Source organism: Bombina bombina, chromosome 3 (genome assembly GCF_027579735.1).
Source record: "Bombina bombina isolate aBomBom1 chromosome 3, aBomBom1.pri, whole genome shotgun sequence".
In the NCBI taxonomy this organism is placed as follows: domain Eukaryota; kingdom Metazoa; phylum Chordata; class Amphibia; order Anura; family Bombinatoridae; genus Bombina; species Bombina bombina.
The window spans coordinates 814,065,537-814,088,473 of record NC_069501.1 but is presented as its reverse complement, the minus strand read 5'-3'; the positions used below and the strand labels follow the sequence as shown (position 1 = coordinate 814,088,473).

Sequence of the window (22,937 nt, the reverse complement as noted above, 5' to 3'; positions counted from 1 at the left end):
TATATTTATTTTACAGGCAACTTTGTATTTATTTTAACTATGTAAAATAGCTATTAAATAGATATTTACTGTTTAATAGCTACCTAGTTAAAATAATTACAAAATTACCTGTAAAATAAATCCTAACCTAAGTTACAATTAAACCTAACACTACACTATCATGATATAAATTAAATAAATTAACTACAAGTACCTACAATTAAATACAATGAAATAAACTAAACTAAAGTACAAAAAAACAAACACTAAATTACAAAAAATAAAAAAAATTACAAGAATTTTAAACTAATTACACCTAATCTAAGCCCCCTAATAAAATAACAATGCCCCCCAAAATAAAAAAAATGCCCTACCCTATACTAAATTACAAAAGTTAACAGCTCTATTACCTTACCAGCCCTTAAAAGGGCCTTTTGCGGGGGCATGCCCCAAAGAAAACAGCTCTTTTGCCTGTAAAAAAAACACAATACCCCCCCCCACATTACAACCCACCACCCACATACCCCTACTCTAACCCAAACCCCCCTTAAATAAACCTAACACTACTCCCCTGAAGATCTCCCTACCGTGTCTTCACCCAGCGGGCCGAAGTCTTCATCCGATGAGGCAGAAGAGGACATCCAGACCGGCAGAAGTCTTCATCCAAGCGGGGCAAGAAGAGGTGTTCCATCCATCAGAAGTCTTGATCCAGGCGGCATCTTCTCTGTTCATCCATCCGGAGAGAAGCGGCAGCATCCTGAAGACATCCAACGCAGAGCATCCTCTTCTTTCTTGATCCGACGACTAAATGACTGTACCTTTAAGTGGCGTCATCCAAGATGGCGTCCCTTGAATTCCGATTGGCTGATAGGATTCTATCAGCCAATCGGAATTAAGGTAGGAAAAATCTGATTGGCTGATTCAATCAGCCAATCAGATTCAAGTTCAATCCGATTGGCTGATCCAATCAGCCAATCAGATTGACCTTGCATTCTATTGGCTGATAGGAACAGCCAATAGAATGTGAGGTCAAATCTGATTGGCTGATTGGATCAGCCAATCGGATTAAACTTGAATCTGATTGGCTGATTCCATCAGCCAATCAGAATATTCCTTCCTTAATTCCGATTGGCTGATAGAATCCTATCAGCCAATCGGAATTCAAGGGACGCCATCTTGGATGACGTCACTTAAAGGTACAGTCATTTAGTCGTCGGATCAAGAAAGAAGAGGATGCTCTGCGTTGGGTGTCTTCAGGATGCTGCCGCTCCACTCCGGATGGATGAACAGAGAAGATGCCGCATGGATCAAGACTTATGATGGATGGAACACCTCTTCTTGCCCCGCTTGGATGAAGACTTCTGCCGGTCTGGATGTCCTCTTCTGCCCCATCGGATGAAGACTTCGGCCCGCTGGGTGAAGACACGGTAGGGAGATCTTCAGGGGGATAGTGTTAGGTTTATTTAAGGGGGGTTTGGGTTAGAGTAGGGGTATGTGGGTGGTGGGTTGTAATGTGGGGGGTATTGTGTTTTTTTTTACAGGCAAAAGAGCTGTTTTCTTTGGGGCATGCCCCCGCAAAAGGCCCTTTTAAGGGCTGGTAAGGTAATAGAGCTGTTAACTTTTGTAATTTAGTATAGGGTAGGGCATTTTTTTTATTTTGGGGGGCTTTGTTATTTTATTAGGGGGCTTAGATTAGGTGTAATTAGTTTAAAATTCTTGTAATTTTTTTTTATGTTTTGTAATTTAGTGTTTGTTTTTTTGTACTTTAGTTTAGTTTATTTCATTGTATTTAATTGTAGGTACTTGTAGTTAATTTATTTAATTTATTTCATGATAGTGTAGTGTTAGGTTTAATTGTAACTTAGGTTAGAATTTATTTTACAGGTAATTTTGCAATTATTTTAACTAGGTAGCTATTAAACAGTAAATATCTATTTAATAGCTATTGTACCTAGTTAAAATAAATACAAAGTTGCCTGTAAAATAAATATAAATCCTAAAATAGCTACAATGTAACTATTAGTTATATTGTAGCTATATTAGGGTTTATTTTACAGGTAAGTATTTAATTTTAAATAGGATTCATTTATTTAATTAATTTAATGATAGTGTAGTGTTAGGTGTAATTGTAACTTAGGTTAGGATTTATTTTACAGGTAAATTTGTATTTATTTTAGCTAGGTAGTTATTAAATAGTTATTAACTATTTAATAACTATTGTACCTAGTTAAAATAAATACAAAGTTGCCTGTAAAATAAATATAAATCCTAAAATAGCTACAATGTAACTATTAGTTGTAGCTATATTAATAGCTAGTAGGGGGCTTAGATTAGGTGTAATTAGTTTAAAATTATTGTAATATTTTATTATTTTTGGTAATTTAGTGTTTGTTTGTTTTTTGGTACTTTTCTGATGGATGGAAGACATCTTCTTGCCCCGCTTGGATGAAGACTTCTGCCGGTCTGGATGTCCTCTTCTGCCCCATCGGATGAAGACTTCGGCCCGGCTGGGTGAACACGACTCAAGCTAGGGAGATCTTCAGGGGGGTAGTGTTAGGTTTATTTAAGGGGGGTTTGGGTTAGAGTAGGGGTATGTGGGTGGTGGGTTGTAATTGGGGGGGGTATTGTGTTTTTTTTTACAGGCAAAAGAGCTGTTTTCTTTGGGGCATGCCCCGCAAAAGGCCCTTTTAAGGGTTGGTAAGGTAATAGAGCTGTTAACTTTTGTAATTTAGTATAGGGTAGGGTATTTTTTTTTATTTTGGGGGGCTTTGTTATTTTATTAGGGGGCTTAGATTAGGTGTAATTAGTTTAAAATTCTTGTAATATTTTTTTATTTTTTGTAATTTAGTGTTTGTTTGTTTTTGTAATTTAGTGTTTTTTTGTACTTTAGTTTATTTAATTGTAGATAATTGTAGGTACTTGTAGTTAATTTATTTAATGATAGTGTAGTGTTAGGTTTAATTGTAACTTAGGTTAGGATTTATTTTACAGGTAATTTTGTAATTATTTTAACTAGGTAGCTATTAATTAGTCAATAACTATTTAATAGCTATTGTACCTAGTTAAAATAAATACAAAGTTGCCTGTAAAATAAATATAAATGCTAAAATAGCTACAATGTAACTATTAGTTATATTGCAGCTATATTAGGGTTTATTTTACAGGTAAGTATTTAGTTTTAAATAGGATTCATTTATTTAATTAATTTAATGATAGTGTAGTGTTAGGTGTAATTGTAACTTAGGTTAGGATTTATTTTACAGGTAAATTTGTATTTATTTTAGCTAGGTAGTTATTAAATAGTTATTAAATATTTAATAACTATTGTACCTAGTTAAAATAAATACAAAGTTGCCTGTAAAATAAATATAAATGCTAAAATAGCTACAATGTATCTATTAGTTATATTGTAGCTATATCAGGGTTTATTTTACAGTTAAGTATTTAGTTTTAAATAGGATTCATTTATTTAACTATAGTAAATTTATTTTGTTTTATTTAAATTATATTTAAAGGGTCAGTCTAGTCAAAATTAAACTTTCATGATTCAGATAGGGTATGCAATTTTAAACAACTTTCCAATTTACTTCTATTATCTAATTTGGTCAATTCTTTAGATATCCTTTGTTGAAGAAATTGCAATGCACATGTGTGAGCCAATCACACAAGGCCTCTATGTGCAGCAACCAATCAGCAGCTACTGAGCATATCTAGATATGCTTTTCAGCAAGTGCTATCAAGAGAATGAAGCAAATGAGATAATTGAAGTAAATTAGAAAGTTGTTTAAAATGACATGCTCTTTCTAAATTACGAAAGAAAAAATTTGGGTTTCATGTCCCTTTAAGTTAGGGGGTGTTAGTGTTAGGGTTAGACTTAGGTTTAGGGGTTAATAATCTTATTATAGTAGCGGCAACGTTGTGGGCAGGAGATTAGGGGTTAATAATTGTAGGTAGGTGGCGGCGATGTTAGGGAGGGCAGATTAGGGGTTAATAAAATGTATTATAGTGTTTGCGAGGCGGGAGTGCGGCGGTTTAGGGGTTAATACATTTATTATAGTGGCGGCGATTTGCGGTCGGCAGATTAGGGGTTAATACTTGTAGTTAGATTGCGGCAACGTTGGGGGGGGCAGATTAGGGGTTAATAACTATAATGTAGGGGTCAGCGATGTTAGGGACAGCAGATTAGGGGTTAATAGCTATAATGTAGGCGGCGGCGATATCGGGTCGGCAGATTAGGGGTTAATACTTGTAGTTAGATTGCGGCGACGTTGGGGGGGGCAGATTAGGGGTTAATAACTATAATGTAGGGGTCGGCGGTGTTAGGGACAGCAGATTAGGGGTTAATAGCTATAATGTAGGCGGCGGCGATATCGGGTCAGCAGATTAGGGGTTAATACTTGTAGTTAGATTGCGGCGACGTTGGGGGGGCAGATTAGGGGTTAATAACTATAATGTAGGGGTCGGCGGTGTTAGGGACAGCAGATTAGGGGTTAATAGCTATAATGTAGGCGGCGGCAATATCGGGTCGGCAGATTAGGGGTTAATAAAATAATGCAGGTGTCAGCGATAGCGGGGGCGGCAGATTAGGGGTTAATAACTATAATGTAGGGGTCGGGGATGTTAGGGACAGCAGATTAGGGGTTAATAGCTATAATGTAGGTGGCGGCGATATTCGGTCGGCAGATTAGGGGTTAATAAAATAATGCAGGTGTCAGCGATAGCGGGGGCGGCAGATTAGGGGTTAATAAGTGTCAGATTAGGGGTGTTTAGAGACTCGGGGTACATGTTAGGGTGTTAGGTGCAGACTTAGTGTTTCCCCATAGGAAACAATCGAGCTGCGGTGTTAGTTTTTTTTTTCAGCCAAAACTCCCATTGTTTCCTATGGGGAAATGCCGAATTTTACCGAGCTAATTCGGATTTATTCGGAGATACGGCAGCTATTTCGGATTCATTCGGTAGATTCGGAAGTAGTTTAATTCGGAAATCCGAATCGATCCGAATCTCCGAATTTACCGAATTTTCCGAATTTCCGAATAAATCCGAAACGAACCGCACATGTGTAATGTTTTCTACACACTCATGCTATATTGTACAACTAATGTTTTCTACATACTCATGCTTTATTGTACAACTGTTTTCTACACACTCATGCTATATTGTACAACTAATGTTTTCTCCCTTTTCCAACAGATCTCATCAGATGTACAATATAGCATGCGTATGTATATTAATTACATATACGTATGTAAATGCATGTCCTACCCATTACCAAGGGACTATTCAATAGTGCTGAATATAGGTTAAATTAATCTAGACCATATAGATATCTACATCTGTGGTCATTTCAAAGTGTATTGCACATGGATATAACAATAGATTTTCATCTAAAATCAAGAAGAACACTGCAAGATATTAATTTCCATAAGAAGAAAGTGTCTGAAACTTATATCATCTTCAAAAGCAGGATTTTAAAAGTTCTCACACTGAAAATCATGAAATCACTTAATGACAAGTTTTTTTGTTTTTGTTTTAAAAAGCCCAAAGTTTCAGAACTTATTGCACAGACCTCAATTTCAAAAACCCACTGTACAGACCACAATTTCTAAACCTAATTTTCGCAGTACAAAATGGGGTTTCTCTTTGCCACATTTCTATAACTGTAAGAAGATTCCTGTTTTAAACAAACTAGACTGAATTACAAATACTTAAAGGGATAGTAAAGTCCAAATTAAACTTTCATGATTCTAATTTACTTTTATCATCAAATTTGCTTACTTATTTAAAATTCTAAACTGAGGGCTATTGGTTTATAGTATTTCAATATAGGTTGCAACTCATTTTAAAGGACAGTTTTCACTTTAAATATTGGATAACTAATGCATCACATTTCTGTGTGCAAGTACACGAGTTAAAAACAAGAAATGGGCAACATTCTGGTTTAATTGTGGTTTAATGACCTTTAGCTTTCATGTTTCCAAGAAGAGAGAATTAATCTATTATTAACCACAGGCACAGTTCATTTTCTTGCTCCTACTTTGACATTCAATTCACCTTTCTCTTTTCACTCTACAGCTTCATGTTTTCTTGCTAAAGGATTTTCTTTCTTATTACTATTATTGCTTTAGATTACAAGTGGAGTGAAATTTAGCACTCCCGCTCAAGCGTTAACATCACCAGACAGAGTCTTTTTGAGCACGTCGAGTTGCGCTAGTATTATGAGTTTAAAGTAAAAAGTTAGCTTGCAAGCAAAAACTCCACACCGACAAAATGGTTAACTTCAAATATTAATACCTTAACATATTCTTCAATAGACTTCAATGGATCATGCAAACTGGAAAGAACCCTAACACCCACAGTAGCGTGCTAACCCGACTGCGTTTATTCAAGTGTGCTAGCCCCGACAAGAAATATGAACATTTTACATTCCATTGAACTTCACATACAGAGAATATTTGATATATTAAGAAATATGTATTTAAAAATATATAGATCTGATGGTATTTTGGTAAAATATATATCTATACCCTTCTGTCTGGCCTCCATTTGAGGAAAGCTCAGATGGCCTAGGCTATAAGAAGATTGCCAAGACCCTGAAACTGAGCTGTAGCACGGTGGGCAAGACCATACAGCGGTTTCACAGGACAGGTTCCAATCAGAACAGGCTTCGCCATGATCGACCAAAGAAGTTGAGTGCACGCACTCAGGGTCATATCCAGAGGTTGTCTTTGGGATATAGATGTATGAGTGCTACCAGCATTACTGCAGAGGTTGAAGGGGTGAGGGGTCAGCCTGTCAGTGCTCAGACCATACTCCGCACACTGCATCAAATTGGTCTGCATGGCTGTTGTCTAAGAAAGAAGCCTCTTCTAAAGATGATGCACAAGAAAGCCCGCAAACAGTTTGCTGAAGACAAGCAGACTAAGGACACAGATTACTGGAACCATGTCCTGTGGTCTGATGAGACCAAGATAAATATATTTGGTTCAGATGGTGTCAAGCGTGTGTTGCAGCAACCAGGTGAGGAGTACAAACACAAGTGTGTCTTGCCTACAGTGTCATGATCTAGGTCTGCATGAGTGCTGCCAGCACTGGGGAGCTACTGTTCATTGAGGGAACCATGAATGTCAACATGTATTGTGACATACTGAAGCAGAGCATGATCCCCTCCCTTCGGAGACTGGGCCACAAGGCAGAATTCCAACATGATAACGACCCCAAACACCCCTGCAAGACGACCACTGCCTTGCTAAAGAAGCTGAGGGTAAAGGTGATGGGCTGGCCAAGCATGTTCCAGACCTAAACCTTATTGAGCATCTGTGGGGCATCCTCAAATGGAAGGTGGGCGAGCGCTAGGTCTCTAACATCAACCAGCTCGTCATGGAGGAGTGGAAGAGGACTCCAGTGGCAACCAGTGAAGCTCTGGTAAACTCCATGCCCAAGAGGGTTAAGGCAGTGCTGCAAAATAATGGTGGCCACACAAAATATTGACACTTTGGGTCCAATTTGGACATTTCCACTTAGGGGTGTACTCACTTTTGTTGCCAACGGTTTAGACATTAATGGCTGTGTGTTGAGTTATTTTGAGGGGGCAGCAAATTTACATAATAATAATAATCCTGAATAAAGTGCACTCTATATCCATCCACCAGGGTGCCAACAGGTTAATATACAAAAAATAAAGTGAGGCACTCGCTGGTCCTTTCAAAAAGTGGTATTTAATCCATGTGACATGCAAAGGGCTTTAATATAGAGAAAGAGGGTGTGTTTCCAAAACTTTACACGGATTAAATACCACTTTTTGAAAGGACCAGTGAGTGCCTCACAATCGGCCAAATTACAAGTTTTGCGTTATGGCTGCCTCGCTGCTAACTTGCAAGTTATTTCCACCGCTCACCTTTAACAGTGCTGGTATTACAGGTTTGAAAAAAACCCGGCGTTAGCAGGCAATATTGCAGCGTTGAGTTCCTTTGAGCTCCATACCGCACCCAAATACCAGCACTGCGGTGAGCTGCTTGTGCACGATTTCCCCATAGAAATCAATGGGGAGGGCAGGCTAAAAAAAAGCCTAACATCTGCAATAATGGAGCGTAAAGCTCTGTAACGCAGCCCCATTGATTCCTATGTGGAAAGAAAAAGTTATGTTTACACCTTAACATAAACCCGAGTCTATTGGGGGGGTTGTTTGTATTTTTTTTTACAGGTAAAAGAGCTGATTTCTTTGGGGCAATGCCCCGCAAAAGGCCCTTTTAATTGCTATTGGCAGTTTAGTTTAGGCTAGGGTTTTTTTATTTTGGGGGGGCTTTTTTATTTTGATAGGGTTATTAGATTAGGTGTAATTAGTTTAAATATTTGATCATTTCTTTTTTTTGTTTGTGTAATTTAGTGTTTATTTTTTTTTGTAATTTAGAGTTTATTATTTTTTTGTAATTTAGATAATTGTATTTAATTAATGTCATTTATTTAATTGTAGTGTAATGTTAGGTTAGGTGTTAGTGTAAAACAGGTTAGGTTTTATTTTACAGGTAAATTTGTATTTATTTTTGCTAGGTAGTTAGAAAATAGTTATTAACTATCTACTAACTAGTCTACCTAGTTAAAATAAATACAAACTTACCTGTGAAATAAAAATAACACCTAAGATAACTACAATGTAACTATTAGTTATATTGTAGCTAGCTTAGGTTTATTTAACAGGTAAGTATTTAGTTTTAAATAGGTATTATTTAGTTATTATATTAAATTTTTATTCAGATTTATTTTAATTATATTAAAGTTAGTGGGTGTTATGGTTAGGGTTACGTTAGGGTTAGACTTAGGGTTATGTTTAGGAGTTAATAACTTTAGTATAGTGGTGGCGACATTGGGGGTGGCAGATTAGGGGTTAATAAGTGTAGGTAGGTAGCGACGACATTGGGGGTGGCAGATCTTGACGGTATGGATACGTGAATAGAGACCCTGTCAATCTGCAACTATTCACTGCTCTCTGGTGTTTTTTACTCTCCTGTAACTCTCTTCTGGTACGTAAATAGAGACACTTTCAATCTGCAACTATTCACTGCTCTCTGGTGTTTTTTACTCTCCTGTAACTCTCTTCTGGTACGTGAATAGAGACCCTGTCAATCTGCAACTATTCACTGCTCTCTGGTGTTTTTTACTCTCCTGTAACTCTCTTCTGGTACGTGAATAGAGACCCTGTCAATCTGCAACTATTCACTGCTCTCTGGTGTTTTTTACTCTCCTGTAACTCTCTTCTGGTACGTGAATAGAGATCCTGTCAATTTGCAACTATTGACTGCTCTCTGGTGTTTTTTTAATCTCCTGTAACTCTCTTCTGGTACGTGAATAGAGACCCTGTCAATCTGCAACTATTCACTGCTCTCTGGTGTTTTTTACTCTCCTGTAACTCTCTTCTGGTACGTGAATAGAGACCCTGTCAATCTGCAACTATTCACTGTTCTCTGGTGTTTTTTACTCTCCTGTAACTCTCTTCTGGTACGTGAATAGAGACCCTGTCAATCTGCAACTATTCACTGCTCTCTGGTGTTTTTTACTCTCCTGTAACTCTCTTCTGGTACGTGAATAGAGACCCTGTCAATCTGCAACTATTCACTGCTCTCTGGTGTTTTTTACTCTCCTGTAACTCTCTTCTGGTACGTGAATAGAGACCCTGTCAATCTGCAACTATTCACTGCTCTCTGGTGTTTTTTACTCTCATGTAACTCTCTCTAGTTACATGAATAGAGACCCTGCCAATCTGCAACTATTCACTGCTCTCTGGTGTTTTTTTACTCTCCTGTAACTTTCTTCTGGTACGTGAATAAAGACCCTGTCAATCTGCAACTATTCACTGCTCTCTGGTGTTTTTACTCTCCTGTAACTCTCTTCTGGTACGTGAATAGAGACCCTGTCAATCTGCAACTATTCCCTGCTCTCTGGTGTTTTTTACTCTCCTGTAACTCTCTTCTGGTACGTGCATAGAGACCCTGTCAATCTGCAACTATTCACTGCTCTCTGGTGTTTTTTACTTTCCTGTAACTCTCTTCTGGTACGTGAATAGAGACCCTGTCAATCTGCAACTATTCACTGCTCTCTGGTGTTTTTTTACTCTCCTGTAACTCTCTTCTGGTACGTGAATAGAGATCCTGTCAATTTGCAACTATTCACTGCTCTCTGGTGTTTTTTACTCTCCTGTAACTCTCTTCTGGTACGTGAATAGAGACCCTGTCAATCTGCAACTATTCACTGCTCTCTGGTGTTTTTTTTACTCTCCTGTAACTCTCTTCTGGTACGTGAATAGAGACCCTGTCAATCTGCAACTATTCACTGCTCTCTGGTGTTTTTTTACTCTCCTGTACCTCTCTTCTGGTACATGAATATTTACATAGAGCAAATGATTTTAGTTTGTTAATTTAGTCCTACATCTGTTGTACTGTTATCCAATGTGTTATTTCTAATGTTCATTTAACTGCCATGTGATGTTCAATCCTTTTCAATACTTGCTATTATTCTAAAATGTATAGCTGTCTTATTCCATAGTATTAACCTCCCCCAAATTTTATTGTCTGTTTACTTAACATCTCACCCTGACCAGACCAGAATCTAACTTTCCAATTGGCCTTTCCAATTGTCTTTGATTAGCAATCAACTAAATTTAGTGGACTCAGCTGACTGTCCTCCCTGCATATATTTCACACCAGTCTGAGATGTGCATTGCACAGTGATGTGCATTGCTATAACATATGTTCACATTTTCAAAGTGAACATTTTATAAGTGATTCACTAGCAATAGAATTATACAAGAATTCAACAAAGATTGGGCAAGGGGCAAGAAAAGGCAGATACTTTTGTAATATTATGTTTGATATACCTTACTGTTTTCAAATGCAATTGCTACTGTAATACTGTGTCTTATGTGTTTAACTGGTTCCCTTTTTTGTAAAAATGCCTAATATCTTCGTATTCCTTTTTGCTGCCTTTTGTCTCTATAACAAACTACATTATTCATTTACTCCTTCTCCCTCTCTACCTGCACTGTTCATTAGCCCATCTCTCTTAAACTCACATTACTTTTGTACTCATGAACTTTACCTATTCCTAAACATTCTCTCTCCCCCCTGCACCTTGTCTCAAAAGCAGTCTCACTACTGCAAATCTGTATCTCATCTTATGTCACTCTCCCTCTTGCTTCTACTAACTGCTGGTGACATCTCCCCTAATCCTGGTCCCCAACAACTGCCTAGCCGTGCACATCCATGTATACCATCCCACAGACTAAAAAAACAAAACTCTGACAACCTTACTCACATCCCTCTTGCATCAAAAGCCACTTCCCCTTTCACTTGTGCACTTTGGAACTCTCGCTCTGTTTGCAACAAACTCACTTCTATACATGACCTCTTTATCTCCCACTGTCATGAACCAAGCCTCCAGACTAAAAAGAAAAAGAAAAGGTCTGGCAGGCATTCTGCTAGAAAGGGCTGTGTGGGGATTTGAACCTGTGGCTCTGTGCTTACCAACCTGTTTGTTTGCATGTTGACCCACAGCCAGTTCTAGCAATAGCATGGAACTTAAAAGATCTGATACATAACTATTTGCCTTACTTGTAATTACACCTGTGCAACACACAGGTGTTCTCAATTCTGGAATTACTCAGAACCAACCCTGTGCAAAACCTCCCTATTTAAGGATGGCTCTTAGTCTGCATTTTGTCTTCACATTGGTTATGTTTTGTCACAAGTCAGAACCTGATTCCTGTATTTCTGTACTTATTTGAAGGAAGACTTCACCTTTGCACCTGTTTACAAGTTTGTTACCTCCTACCTGTTTACAAGTTTGTTTCCTGCTTTGTGCAATTCCTGCACTTCAGCTATTATCAGGAGAAAGACTTAACCTTTAAATCTGTTACCTTTTTAAACGTTTGTATCCTGCTTTGTGCAAATCCTGCACTTCAGCTATTACCAGGAGAAAGACTTTACCTTTAAACCTGTTACCTGTTTACAAGTTTGTTCCCTGCCTTGTGCAATTCCTGCACTTCAGTTATTACCAGGAGAAAGACTTTACCTTTAAACCTGTTTACAAGTTTGATCCCTGCCTTGTGCAAATCCTGCACTTCAGCTATTACCAGGAGAAAGACTTTACCTTTAAACCTGTTACCTGTTTACAAGTTTGTTCCCTGCCTTGTGCAAATCCTGCACTTCAGCTATTACCAGGAGAAAGACTTTACCTTTAAACCTGTTACCTGTTTACAAGTTTGTTTCCTGCTTTGTGCAATTCCTGAACTTCAGTTATTACCAGGAGGAAGACTTTACCTTTAAACCTGCTACCTGTTTACAAGTTGTTTCCTGCCTTGTGCAAATCCTGCATTTCAGTTAATACCAGGAGAAAGATTTTCCTTTTTGAATCTGCATCTCTGCTTACTTTGTTTGTTTATTTCCACTCCTGCCGTATGTGGACTTAACATACCTGAATAGCACATTTAAAATACCCTGCAGGTATTTGTTCAAAGTATTTTGTTGTTTAAATAAATCTGTTATCATTTCAATCTATATGGCTTCTACTAATCTTCATTTAAAGCAACCGTTCCAGACAATGAGGCTCTCAGAACATGACACCCACTCCTTCAACCTTCTGGCCCTAACAGAAACCTGACTCTCTCCCCTAGACAAAGCGTCCACTTCTGCTCTGTCACATGGGGGTCTCCACTTCAGCCACACTCCTAGGTCTGGTAATAGACAAGGAGGTGGTGTAGGTATTTTACTTTCCTCTCGTTGCACCTTTCAACAAATACATCCCATCTCTTCCCTCACATTTTCCTCATTCGAAACCCACATGATTCGCTTATTCTCTCCTCTTTCTATATGTGTCGCAGTCAAATACCGTCCTCCTGGCTCCTCAACTCAATTTCTAGATCACTTGGCTGCATGGCTACCTTATTTCCTTTCCTCAGATACCCCTTCCCTCATTCTTGGTGACTTCAACATCCCTCTTGACAATCCCACTGCCTCCTCTGCAAAACAACTTCTGCAACTCACTTCCTCTTTTGGTTTGTCACAATGGACTGATTCTCCCACTCACAAAGATGGTCACTCCCTTGACTTGATCTTTAGCTATCGATGCACCCTCTCAAACTTCACAAACTCCCCCTTTCCTCTTTCTGACCATCATCTCCTTACTTGCAACATATGATCCCTCCCTACAACTCTCCCACAGAAGCATTACGTCATTAGATCAACAACAGCTTTCTAATTCCCTCAAACCTCTCCTCTCATCCTTCTCCTCCTTTTCATGCCCTGACCAATCTATCTGCCACTATAATTCTACCCTTACATCCGTCCTTGACAATCTTGCCCCTCTTACCATAGCTCGGAAATCAAACACTCATCCTCAGCCCTGGCATACTCCTCTGACACGATACCTACGCAGATGTTCCCGTACTGCTGAGTGGCACTGGAGAAAATCTAGGAGTTCAGCTGATTTTCAACATTACAAATTTATCTTGAACTCCTACTACTCTGCCCTTAATTTCCATAAGCAACACTACTTCTCTACTCTTATCTCTAATCTTTCTTCAAACCCAAAATGTTTGTTCTCCACTTTCAATACTCTTCTCCGCCCTCCCCCACCTCCTAATACAACTTCTCTGTCAGCTCAAGACTTTGCCAACCACTTCAATAACAAAATCAACTCCATCAAAAATGAAATCATGTCTCAACATAATTCCATTCTCTCACCCCCTCAAATGCTCTCAATCAACCATAACCCACATAAACTTAAACTTAGCTCATTCTCCCCTGTTAATGAGGAAGAAGTTTCAGCACTTATACTGTGCTCTCACCTCACTACCTGTCCCCTTGACCCTATCCCTTCACAGCTACTCCCCTCCCTCTCTGCCACCCTTACCCCTATACTCACACACACTTTCAACCTCTCCTTCAGCACCGGTACATTTCCCTCATCGCTGAAACATGCACTGGTCACGCCTATCTTCAAAAAACCTTACCTTGATCCTACCTCCCCATCCAACTACTGCCCTATTTCCCTACTCCCTCTTGCATCAAAGCTTCTCGAAAAACTAGCTTATGCACACCTATCCCATTTCCTTACAATAAATTCCCTCCTTGACCCATTGCAATCTGGATTTCTTCCCCATCACTCCACAGAAACAGCAATTGTTAAGGTTACCAATGACCTACTTACAGCAAAATCAAAAGGCCACTTCTCTCTGCTTATTCTCCTTGATCTGTCTGCAGCCTTTGACACTGTTGACCACCCTCTCTTGATCCAAACCCTCCAATCCTTTGGCATATGTGACACAGCCCTTGCGTGGCTCTCTTCCTACCTGTCAAATCATACCTTTAGTGTAGCCTTCTCTGGGGCCTCCTCTGCCCCATCACTACTTTCTGTCGGAGTACCGCAATGCTCTGTCCTCATTCCCGTTCTCTTCTCAATCTACACATCATTACTAGGTTCCCTAATAAAGTCCCACGGTTTACAATATCATTTGTATGCCGATGACACCCAAATCTACTTCTCTGCACCAGACCTTTCTCCTTCCTTGCTAACCCGTGTCACTAACTGTCTTTCTCACATCTCCAACTGGATGTCCTCTCACTACCTCAAGCTAAATCTCTCCAAAACTGAGCTCCTTATTTTCCCCGCTTTTTCAAAACTCTCCACCCCCAATCTCTCTATAACTGTCGACAACTCCATCATTACCCTTACCCTGCATGCCCGATGTCTCGGGGTCACATTTGAATCAGATCTTTCTTTCACTCCTCACATTCAGTCTTTGGCTAAAGCCTGCCGCTTCCACCTTAAAAACATATCTAAAATTAGACACTTCCTTACACAAGACACAATTAAGATTTTAATCTACTCTCTCATCCTCTCCCGCCTTGATTACTGCAACTCTGTCCTCTCTGGTCTCCCCACCTACCGCCTAGCTCCTTTACAATCCTTAATGAATGCCTCTGCCAGACTCATCTTCCTTACAAGTCGCTCTTCATCTGCTGCACCTCTCTGCCAATCTCTTCACTGGCTTCTTCTTGCCTCTAGGATCAAACACAAAATTCTCACTCTGACATACAAAGCCCTTAACTGCACTGCTCGCCCCTATATCTCAGACCTTGTCTCCAGATACTCTCCCTCCCGTCCCCTTCGCTCTGCTCATGACCTCCTCCTCTCCTCCTCTCTTGTCACCTCATCACATTCCCATTTACAGGACTTCTCCAGACTGGCTCCCATCTTGTGGAACTCTCTGCCTCACTCCACAAGACTCTCTTCTAGTTTTAAAAGCTTCAAGTGCCCCCTAAAGACTCTACTGTTCAGGGATGCATACAACCTACGCTAACCTTTCTTTATACCATTTCCTCTCTTCCATTGCTATCCCCTGAACCCCCCTAGCATGTAAGCTTAAGAGTCCAGCTGTTTGTTGATCACCTTCTCAAGAGCTGACTACAACAGTGCAACTCTTGGCAGGGCCCTCTACCCATTTGATCCCTATAACTGTTTTTTTTTGTACTCCGCCTTTGTTAATAGCGCTGCGGAATCTGTTGGCGCTCTACAAATAACCAATAATAATAATAATATGGATCTTGACGGTATAGGCTGTACCGCTCACTTTTTGGCCTCCCAGGCAAACTCGTAATACCGAAGCTATTGGAGTCCCATTGAAAAAGGACTTTTTGAAAGCTGCGGTAGTTACGTTGCATGACGGCCAAAAAAGTGTGCGGTACAGCTATATCTGCAAGAGACGTTAATACCAGCGGTAGTGAAAAAGCAGCGTTATGAGGCTTTTTCACTCATAACGCAAAACTCGTAATCTTGCCGTTCATTCTTTGTATATATTATACATACATATGTATTTTTATGTTTATGTATATATGTCAGTAAATACATATATCTATATATATATATATATATATATATATATATATATATCTATATATATATATATATATATATATATATATATATATATATACATATACTCATATAAATACATATGTACACACATAAATATAAATATATATATATATATACTTATATAAATACATATGTACACACATAAATATAAATATATATATATATATATACTCATATAAATACATATGTACACACAGAAATATAAATATATATACATATATTCATTCATGTTTATATTTAGACATGTGTATGTATGTATCTCTATATTAAAGCCCTTTGCATGTTTGTTTTTTTTAACACCTTAGACCTCATATCTTTGAGCCCTTATAAATTTTATAATGCAATTTTTTACTTTTTGTGTGTCACTTTTTTGTTTCAAATAACAACCAGAGCTCTGAAGTTGTGCTAACCTGACGTGTGTTAAATTTGATTTTGCTCACGCATTGCCCAATAAACCAACAGAGCACTAGTTCCTCTTTCTAATAACTATAGGTTCAAGGGAAGAATTATTAGAGATAGCTTCCACTGACATCTCAAAAATAATAGTCATCTTGACAAGCTTTTAGGGGCCTATATGAGCCTCTTTTGAGGTTTGTACTAGAAGCACCTAAACATTTTAGTCAGCAAATAATTTATATCAGAAGTAATAGCTGAGTTATGAGGGAGAGTTGGGTGGGGGCATTCTGCCCTAAATTTATTGTAAGTTTCATTAGGGATGGGATATCTAATGTATTGATTAACAAAGTCTGTCATTTCTTTATATGGGATCCTCAGACTTGAAGAGGATTTTTCCTGAGGAATAGAGGAAGTGTTTCCCTTTGTGGGTATAAACTTGTAAAACACGTTTGCTTCGAATCTGATATAGTCTTCATATACTTAATCAGGAGAGTCCTGTTCAGAAAAATCATAATTATCTTTCTCATAATTAGACACATAATCCTTAGAAGAGGAAGAAGCAAAAAAATCAGGCCTTCAGAAAAAGTAGCAGAGCGGGCACTTGATTTCTGCAAGCTTACCACATTAAAGTCTGACAAAAGCAGACCATGGCCTCTAGTTATGAAAGTCTGGCGGACCGGATCCGCCAGTGCAGATCAGGTCCACCAGACCTCGGTGAATATGGCGAGCAATACGCTCGCCGTATTCAGCATTGCACCAGCAGCTCACAAGCTCGCCAGCAGGGGGGTGTCAATCAACCTGATCGTACTTGATCAGGTTGTATTGTTGCGATGTGTGTCCGCCTGCTCAGAGCAGGCGGACAGGTTAGGGAGCAGCGGTCTTTGTGACCGCTGCTTCATAACTGCTGTTTCTGGCGAGTCTGATGAATTGCCAGAAACACGGGGTATCAAGCTCCTTTTGGAGCTTGATACGTATGCCCCCATGGGTGTTTCCTGTAATAGATTTGGTAGGAGATGTTTAAAATTTGTTTTTGGCTACAGATTTTTGAGGTATATATGTAGGTGCAGTTTGTAGATTTGTCATAAAAACATTCATTTTATCATCTAGTTTAGACATGAAAGATTCCATGGAGTTATTAACTGCATTGGGCACATATTGACCTGTAAGAGGAAGGTCATTGTACTCAGACTGTAGACAGAAATAGCTATTACAGAAAAAAAAAAATTATAGGCAGACCAGAATAATAAAAAAAAAGTAAGATAATTTATTAAAGTATATTTCACAAAGGAGGTAACACACTTTGTAAGAAAATTTGGGTAAAAACAAAGAATGTTTGCAGCAATTAGGAAAACTTGTAAGGGAAAGAGAAAGGATGACATTGTATGGCAGAAACACAAATTATTGAGGTGAACGGTGTAAAATAAAAAAAATGTGCATAAATATGAATAAGGACATCCTGTATGAGAATGAAAAGGCAGAGAGGCGAGGCTAAAATAGACGGTTTGAGGTAAAAGGCCTCAAAATAGTAGAGCCCTAATCTGGACCATTGAAGACTCTGGCGGTGGCCTACAAACTTCTAACACTCCCTCACTGGTTATCTAGGTATAGCAGTTAGCACTACACTGCAAACCAACACTATATTGTTCATCGGCTTGGCTGATACACTCATCGTCTATGCATAAGCTGGAACATGGAGATTGCTACAGTGATTTTGACGGAGCTTGAATGTATCTTGGAGAATCACCATAATGCTCTCAAAGACACGTTAAGAGAGGCACTCAACCCTTTCCATGCGACTAAACAAACCAGTAACGCTGCAACAAACTTCACCTTTAATCTAAGTGGGGATGGCAGGGCTTTGGGGCCCCAACTCCTGTTACCCCAATCCCTTTACCGGCATCAAGCCTTCGAAGATGCCAGCGGACCTGAAAACATCAAGGAGCTGTGTAACAACTCAGAACTAACCATCTGTAAAGAGTTGGACATTGGAAGCACTGGCTAGATTGGCCACAACATGGATATACTGACGGGCGCAAATATAGTGGATCTCACTGACACTCCTTCTCTAAATTAAGAATTTGTATTATTAAATCCAGCCTCTCTGTTTAGCTCAGTCTATAATACCAGAGATAAGACTTGGCAGTATGGTGACTGCGGAGTCAGCACAACTCGACAATTGGCATTCTGAAACTTGACACACATATGTAAACAAAGTTCATTAAGTTTCATGTAAAATAGGTATCGGATGATATACTTCCTTTAACTGTTTGCGAACAGCTACATATACAGGGCTTTGTTCAGCCAGATCTTAAAGGGACACTGAACCCAAATTTTTTCTTTCATGATTCAGATAGAGCATGCAATTTTAAGCAACTTTCTAATTTACTCCTATTATCAATTTTTCTTTGTTCTCTTGCTATCTTTATTTGAAAAATATAGCATCTAAGCTTTTATTTTGTTTCAGAAAGAGGAGGTTTAGGTACTTGGTGGACTGTACAGTATATGTTCTCGAAGAAAATGCTCACTGGCTAATCTCAGAGTCTTCTCTTAATGCTATATATTCAATGGTTATCCTGGTTTTGTTTTACCTTTATTCTACTGTTTTGTGATATCTTTTAAACTATTTTATTATTTATTTTTTTAAATACTGCATTGAGCAGTAAAGGAAGAAAAAGCTAAATATTGCTTTTGTGAGGGGGATATTTGAGCTCTACTCAGTAATAACAACCGGACATAAATTACAAGGTCCCGTTCGCATTGCACAGAAGCTTTGCGCTCATATTTTTTAATAAAAAACTAAAATATACTTTATTTTAGGGCCAATTGGGGCACTTTTTAAAAATTAACCAGAGATCTGATCTCTGGTTAATTTTCGAAGCGCTAATTGCTACCGCAAGCTTGCGGTAGCAATAACCAGCCACTTGTAAGGGCTGGTTATTTAACGCGTGCGAGTAAACGGGCAAATTTGCCCATTTACGGGCGTGCAATAAATTAGCTCTCCATTTATAATCTAGCCCTTTGTTAAAAAAATCTTTAGTTTTTTGCAGTTTTTAATCAGATCAACCCTGCAGATATTAATTATGTATAGGTATGTTTAGAGTTAGGCTTGTGACATCTGCCATTTGTACTTCCATTTCGTAGAAACTGGACAACTCAAAATTTTCAGGCTCAATTTACAGGAAAAAGGAAGCAAAATAAATAATGAAAATATATATAAAACCTTTTTAATGTCATATAATGAATCTCAAAGTGTTTTCTACTTTTGATAGAAGAACTCTAAGAAAAATATGTATTCAAGAGGTTTTCATATTAGTTAATTTAAGTTTACTATATTTACAATTCGACCTTGGTGTATACATGTCTCATAAGCTTTTCCTTATAAGCAGAGGTATTGTAGCCCTTTATGATTTACAGATTCAGGTGCATGCAGTCACTTTGAAGCTGCTGTTTAAAAAGTTTATATTTTTCTTTCTTTGCAGTTTAAAGCAATATATGATGCCGGCTATTCCAGATCCAAAACATATATTTTATGGACTTTTCGATGAACACCGTGGAAACTTTCAGGTCTATATCATTATTATTATTATTATTGACGTAGGTTGTGTCTATTAATATTTTACTATTATTATTAGTTTAGCATTTATGTTGATAGCAGAATTTTATAAAGCTTTTATAAAAAAAATAATAAAAAAACCTTTGTACATTAAATACAACAGCAGTATTTCTTGGACATTCTACACTTGCTACATCTGATGATTTAAATCATTAGTCCACAACAACAATGCAAAACCACACAGGACACTTAGTACTACTAATAAACAATACAGGGGGGAAATCAGCATACGGTTGTTATTGTTATATAGACACATACATATACTCCTTTTTTTACAAACCCTTTTCTACTAATTAACCATTTATCAGCCAAAAAAACCCCACTGCATTTACCCCTGACTCCTTACGTTAGTCTCCATAGCACCCTACGCAAAAGAAGAACTACTTTATTCATGTCTTCCATGTACCCTACTGCAAGGGACCCCTCTTCAAAGGATTTGCCACCCAGTTGTTCTTGCATAAAGCTGTTGCAATCTTGTGGGAGATTTCATGTCAATTTATATATTTTTTCTAATCTTGACTGATCCGCTGTAGCATATCATGTCTGCCGCATATGCTGTCGGCATTTATCATTGCACAAGCAGTTCTGGTGAATCGGCTGCTAGTAGGGGGTGTCAATCAACCCAATTGTATGCGATTGTGAGGATTGCTGTCTGCCGTCTCTGAGGCTCGCGTGGAAACAGAGGCTTAAGGGGCCGTACGGGGCATGATAAATCAGCCCCTTTGTTTGAGAGTTCCCTTGAAATATCAACCCCTCAATACTACCAGTACATTTTTCACCCATAAACATGCAAAGATCATATGTATATATGTCTAGGTCTGTGTGTATAGGTTTGTTTCTCCTGGTGAGTATTTTAGAGTAACAAGAAAATGTATTATAACTAAAATCAGTGGCAAGTGGATTCATTTTGGTATCTACCCATTCTCCTCAGACTAATTATTTCTAATTTTTTCTCATTTCTTATGAGTTGGCCCCTAAGTTGCTACATTTGAAAACTCCTACTTTTAAGTGATACAAAGTCAACTTAAAATAAATTAAACTGATCTAGATGTGATATAGCAAATTTAATCAAATGGAATATCTTTTTCTTTCTTTCCATTTTTGATCATAGGAGTGGATAATTTCATTGGGAAATGAAGCAAAGCTGGAAAAGCATGAATGTCTTGATAAAGAATGTGTCGTAGAGGAACTTAATGATGAAGAAAAAGAGACACAACTGTCTGATGGGGATCTGACAGAAACTCATCATGCTGAGAAAGAACTTATTGAAAATGGCCTAAATGTCCCAGTGCCACTTGTGCAAACTGGTTCTATTGCTTGTTTTGCAAATGTCACTTTCACAATGAATGACAGTATGTATATCATGATTTAACATTTAGAACCAATTAACCCCAAATAGCTGGTGCCTGGCCAATTACCTCTACCCTAATTATATTTTATCACTGTTTTACTATTACAAAGGGTAAGTGATATGGATTATACAACTAGTTTGTATAACTAGGCCTTGTTTTTTTTTAATCAATTATACAATTTGTATAGTGCTGCACAGTATTATGTTGCATTGTCAATAAAAGATGATAAAAGATGATAAAAAAGTCAATTTAAAACTTTGATTGTGCAACCATACATTGTATATTAAAACAAACATTATTTTTTGTACTGAGGAGGTAAATGTTTATACCCAGAATATATATTAGAAGCACACATTTATAAGCAGAACAATAAGTTGTTATCCCTGTAAACAATTAAAGTCTTGCAGACGCACTGGAGCATAAAGCAAATATCCCTATGTGCTTAAAGGGACAGTCTACACCTGTACAAACTTTAACCGATTGATTAGATCTATCCTTGAAAGTCTTAGTTCACCCCTGTAACCATTTTTAGTCTTTCTCGATAAATAAATTATTCATAAAAGAAGTTTATATTCTTACATGTATAAATGACGGCCAAACTCCTCCCATTCCATTTCCTCCTACATAATACAGCCCTTCTCTTTCAAATTTGCACTTGTGCACGTATCCAACAATGACATATGTAATTTCCCAATACGCATGTGCAACTTCTGTCTCGCCAAAACCAGAAGTAAGTAGTGTGTGCGCTCATAAATTGAAAACAGAAAATAAAAAGATTGTTTATCCCGCTTTTTCACTCTATCGGCCACTCGATAAGCCAAAACAGTTCTAATTTATATATATATATATATATATATATATATATTTATATAGATATTTACACTTTTTATTATTTTTACAAAAATACATAGAAGTGACCAATCCATATCCATTCTTACATATTACTCTATATGTGAAAAACAAAAAAGACAAATACATGTTAAAAGAGAAAGGGGTAAAAAAAAAAAAAGGGGGGAGTGGAAAGACAATGGTAAGGTAAGGGTGACGTTAATCCCTATGCATCCAATTAGTGGTTTTGCTCCCACAGAAATATATCCTCAAGAATAAAAAGTCTTTTGCCTATATAGCTGTAGTGAATTTTTTAGAGGTCAAGTATGTATTGTACTTCCTTAACCCACTGGTTATATGTTGGTATTTGTGTTTTCTTCCATAGTTGATAGTTGAGGAATACGGTGTTTGGCGCTATTTAACATATTTTGAAATAATTTATTGCAAAGTTTGCATCTGATATTCGGATAGATATTAGTGAGAACTAATTCTGGAGATAGTGTAATAGTCATATCCAAGGTGGAAATAATGTAATTAATTATCGATTCCCAAAATACCTTTAGGGTGGGGCATGAGTACCAAATGTGCATGATGGATCCTATCTCTCCGCAACCCCTCCAACACCTGGCCAAGGCTCCGGGGTAGATTTGTCTCAATGTTTGAGGGGTAAGATACCACCTAAACAGTACTTTATAGTTTAGTTCCAAAATATTCGGAGCTAGGGAAGACTTGGCAGTTCGTTAGAATTTTTTTTTCCACTGAGTGTCTGTTAGTTGTTTCTGAAATTCTGTTTCCCAACTTTTTATGTATGTTGGTTGTCTGACTGATGGCGTTTCTTGCAACAT

The 22,937-nt window shown here is 38.0% G+C and overlaps 1 protein-coding gene across 1 annotated transcript in view; it reads left to right on the top strand.

Moving 5' to 3' along the window:
• CRLF2 (cytokine receptor like factor 2) overlaps positions 1 to 21,529 on the top strand; it is a 57,928-nt gene extending 36,399 nt beyond the window's left edge. Inside the window, exons 2-3 of the mRNA XM_053704902.1 lie at positions 19,779 to 19,863; positions 21,024 to 21,529. Of these exons, the coding sequence (XP_053560877.1) occupies positions 19,792 to 19,863; positions 21,024 to 21,284 (333 nt within the window). The 5' untranslated portion in view covers positions 19,779 to 19,791 and the 3' untranslated portion in view covers positions 21,285 to 21,529. The remainder of the gene's footprint in view (positions 1 to 19,778; positions 19,864 to 21,023) is intronic.
• The last annotated feature ends 1,408 nt before the right edge of the window (positions 21,530 to 22,937 follow it).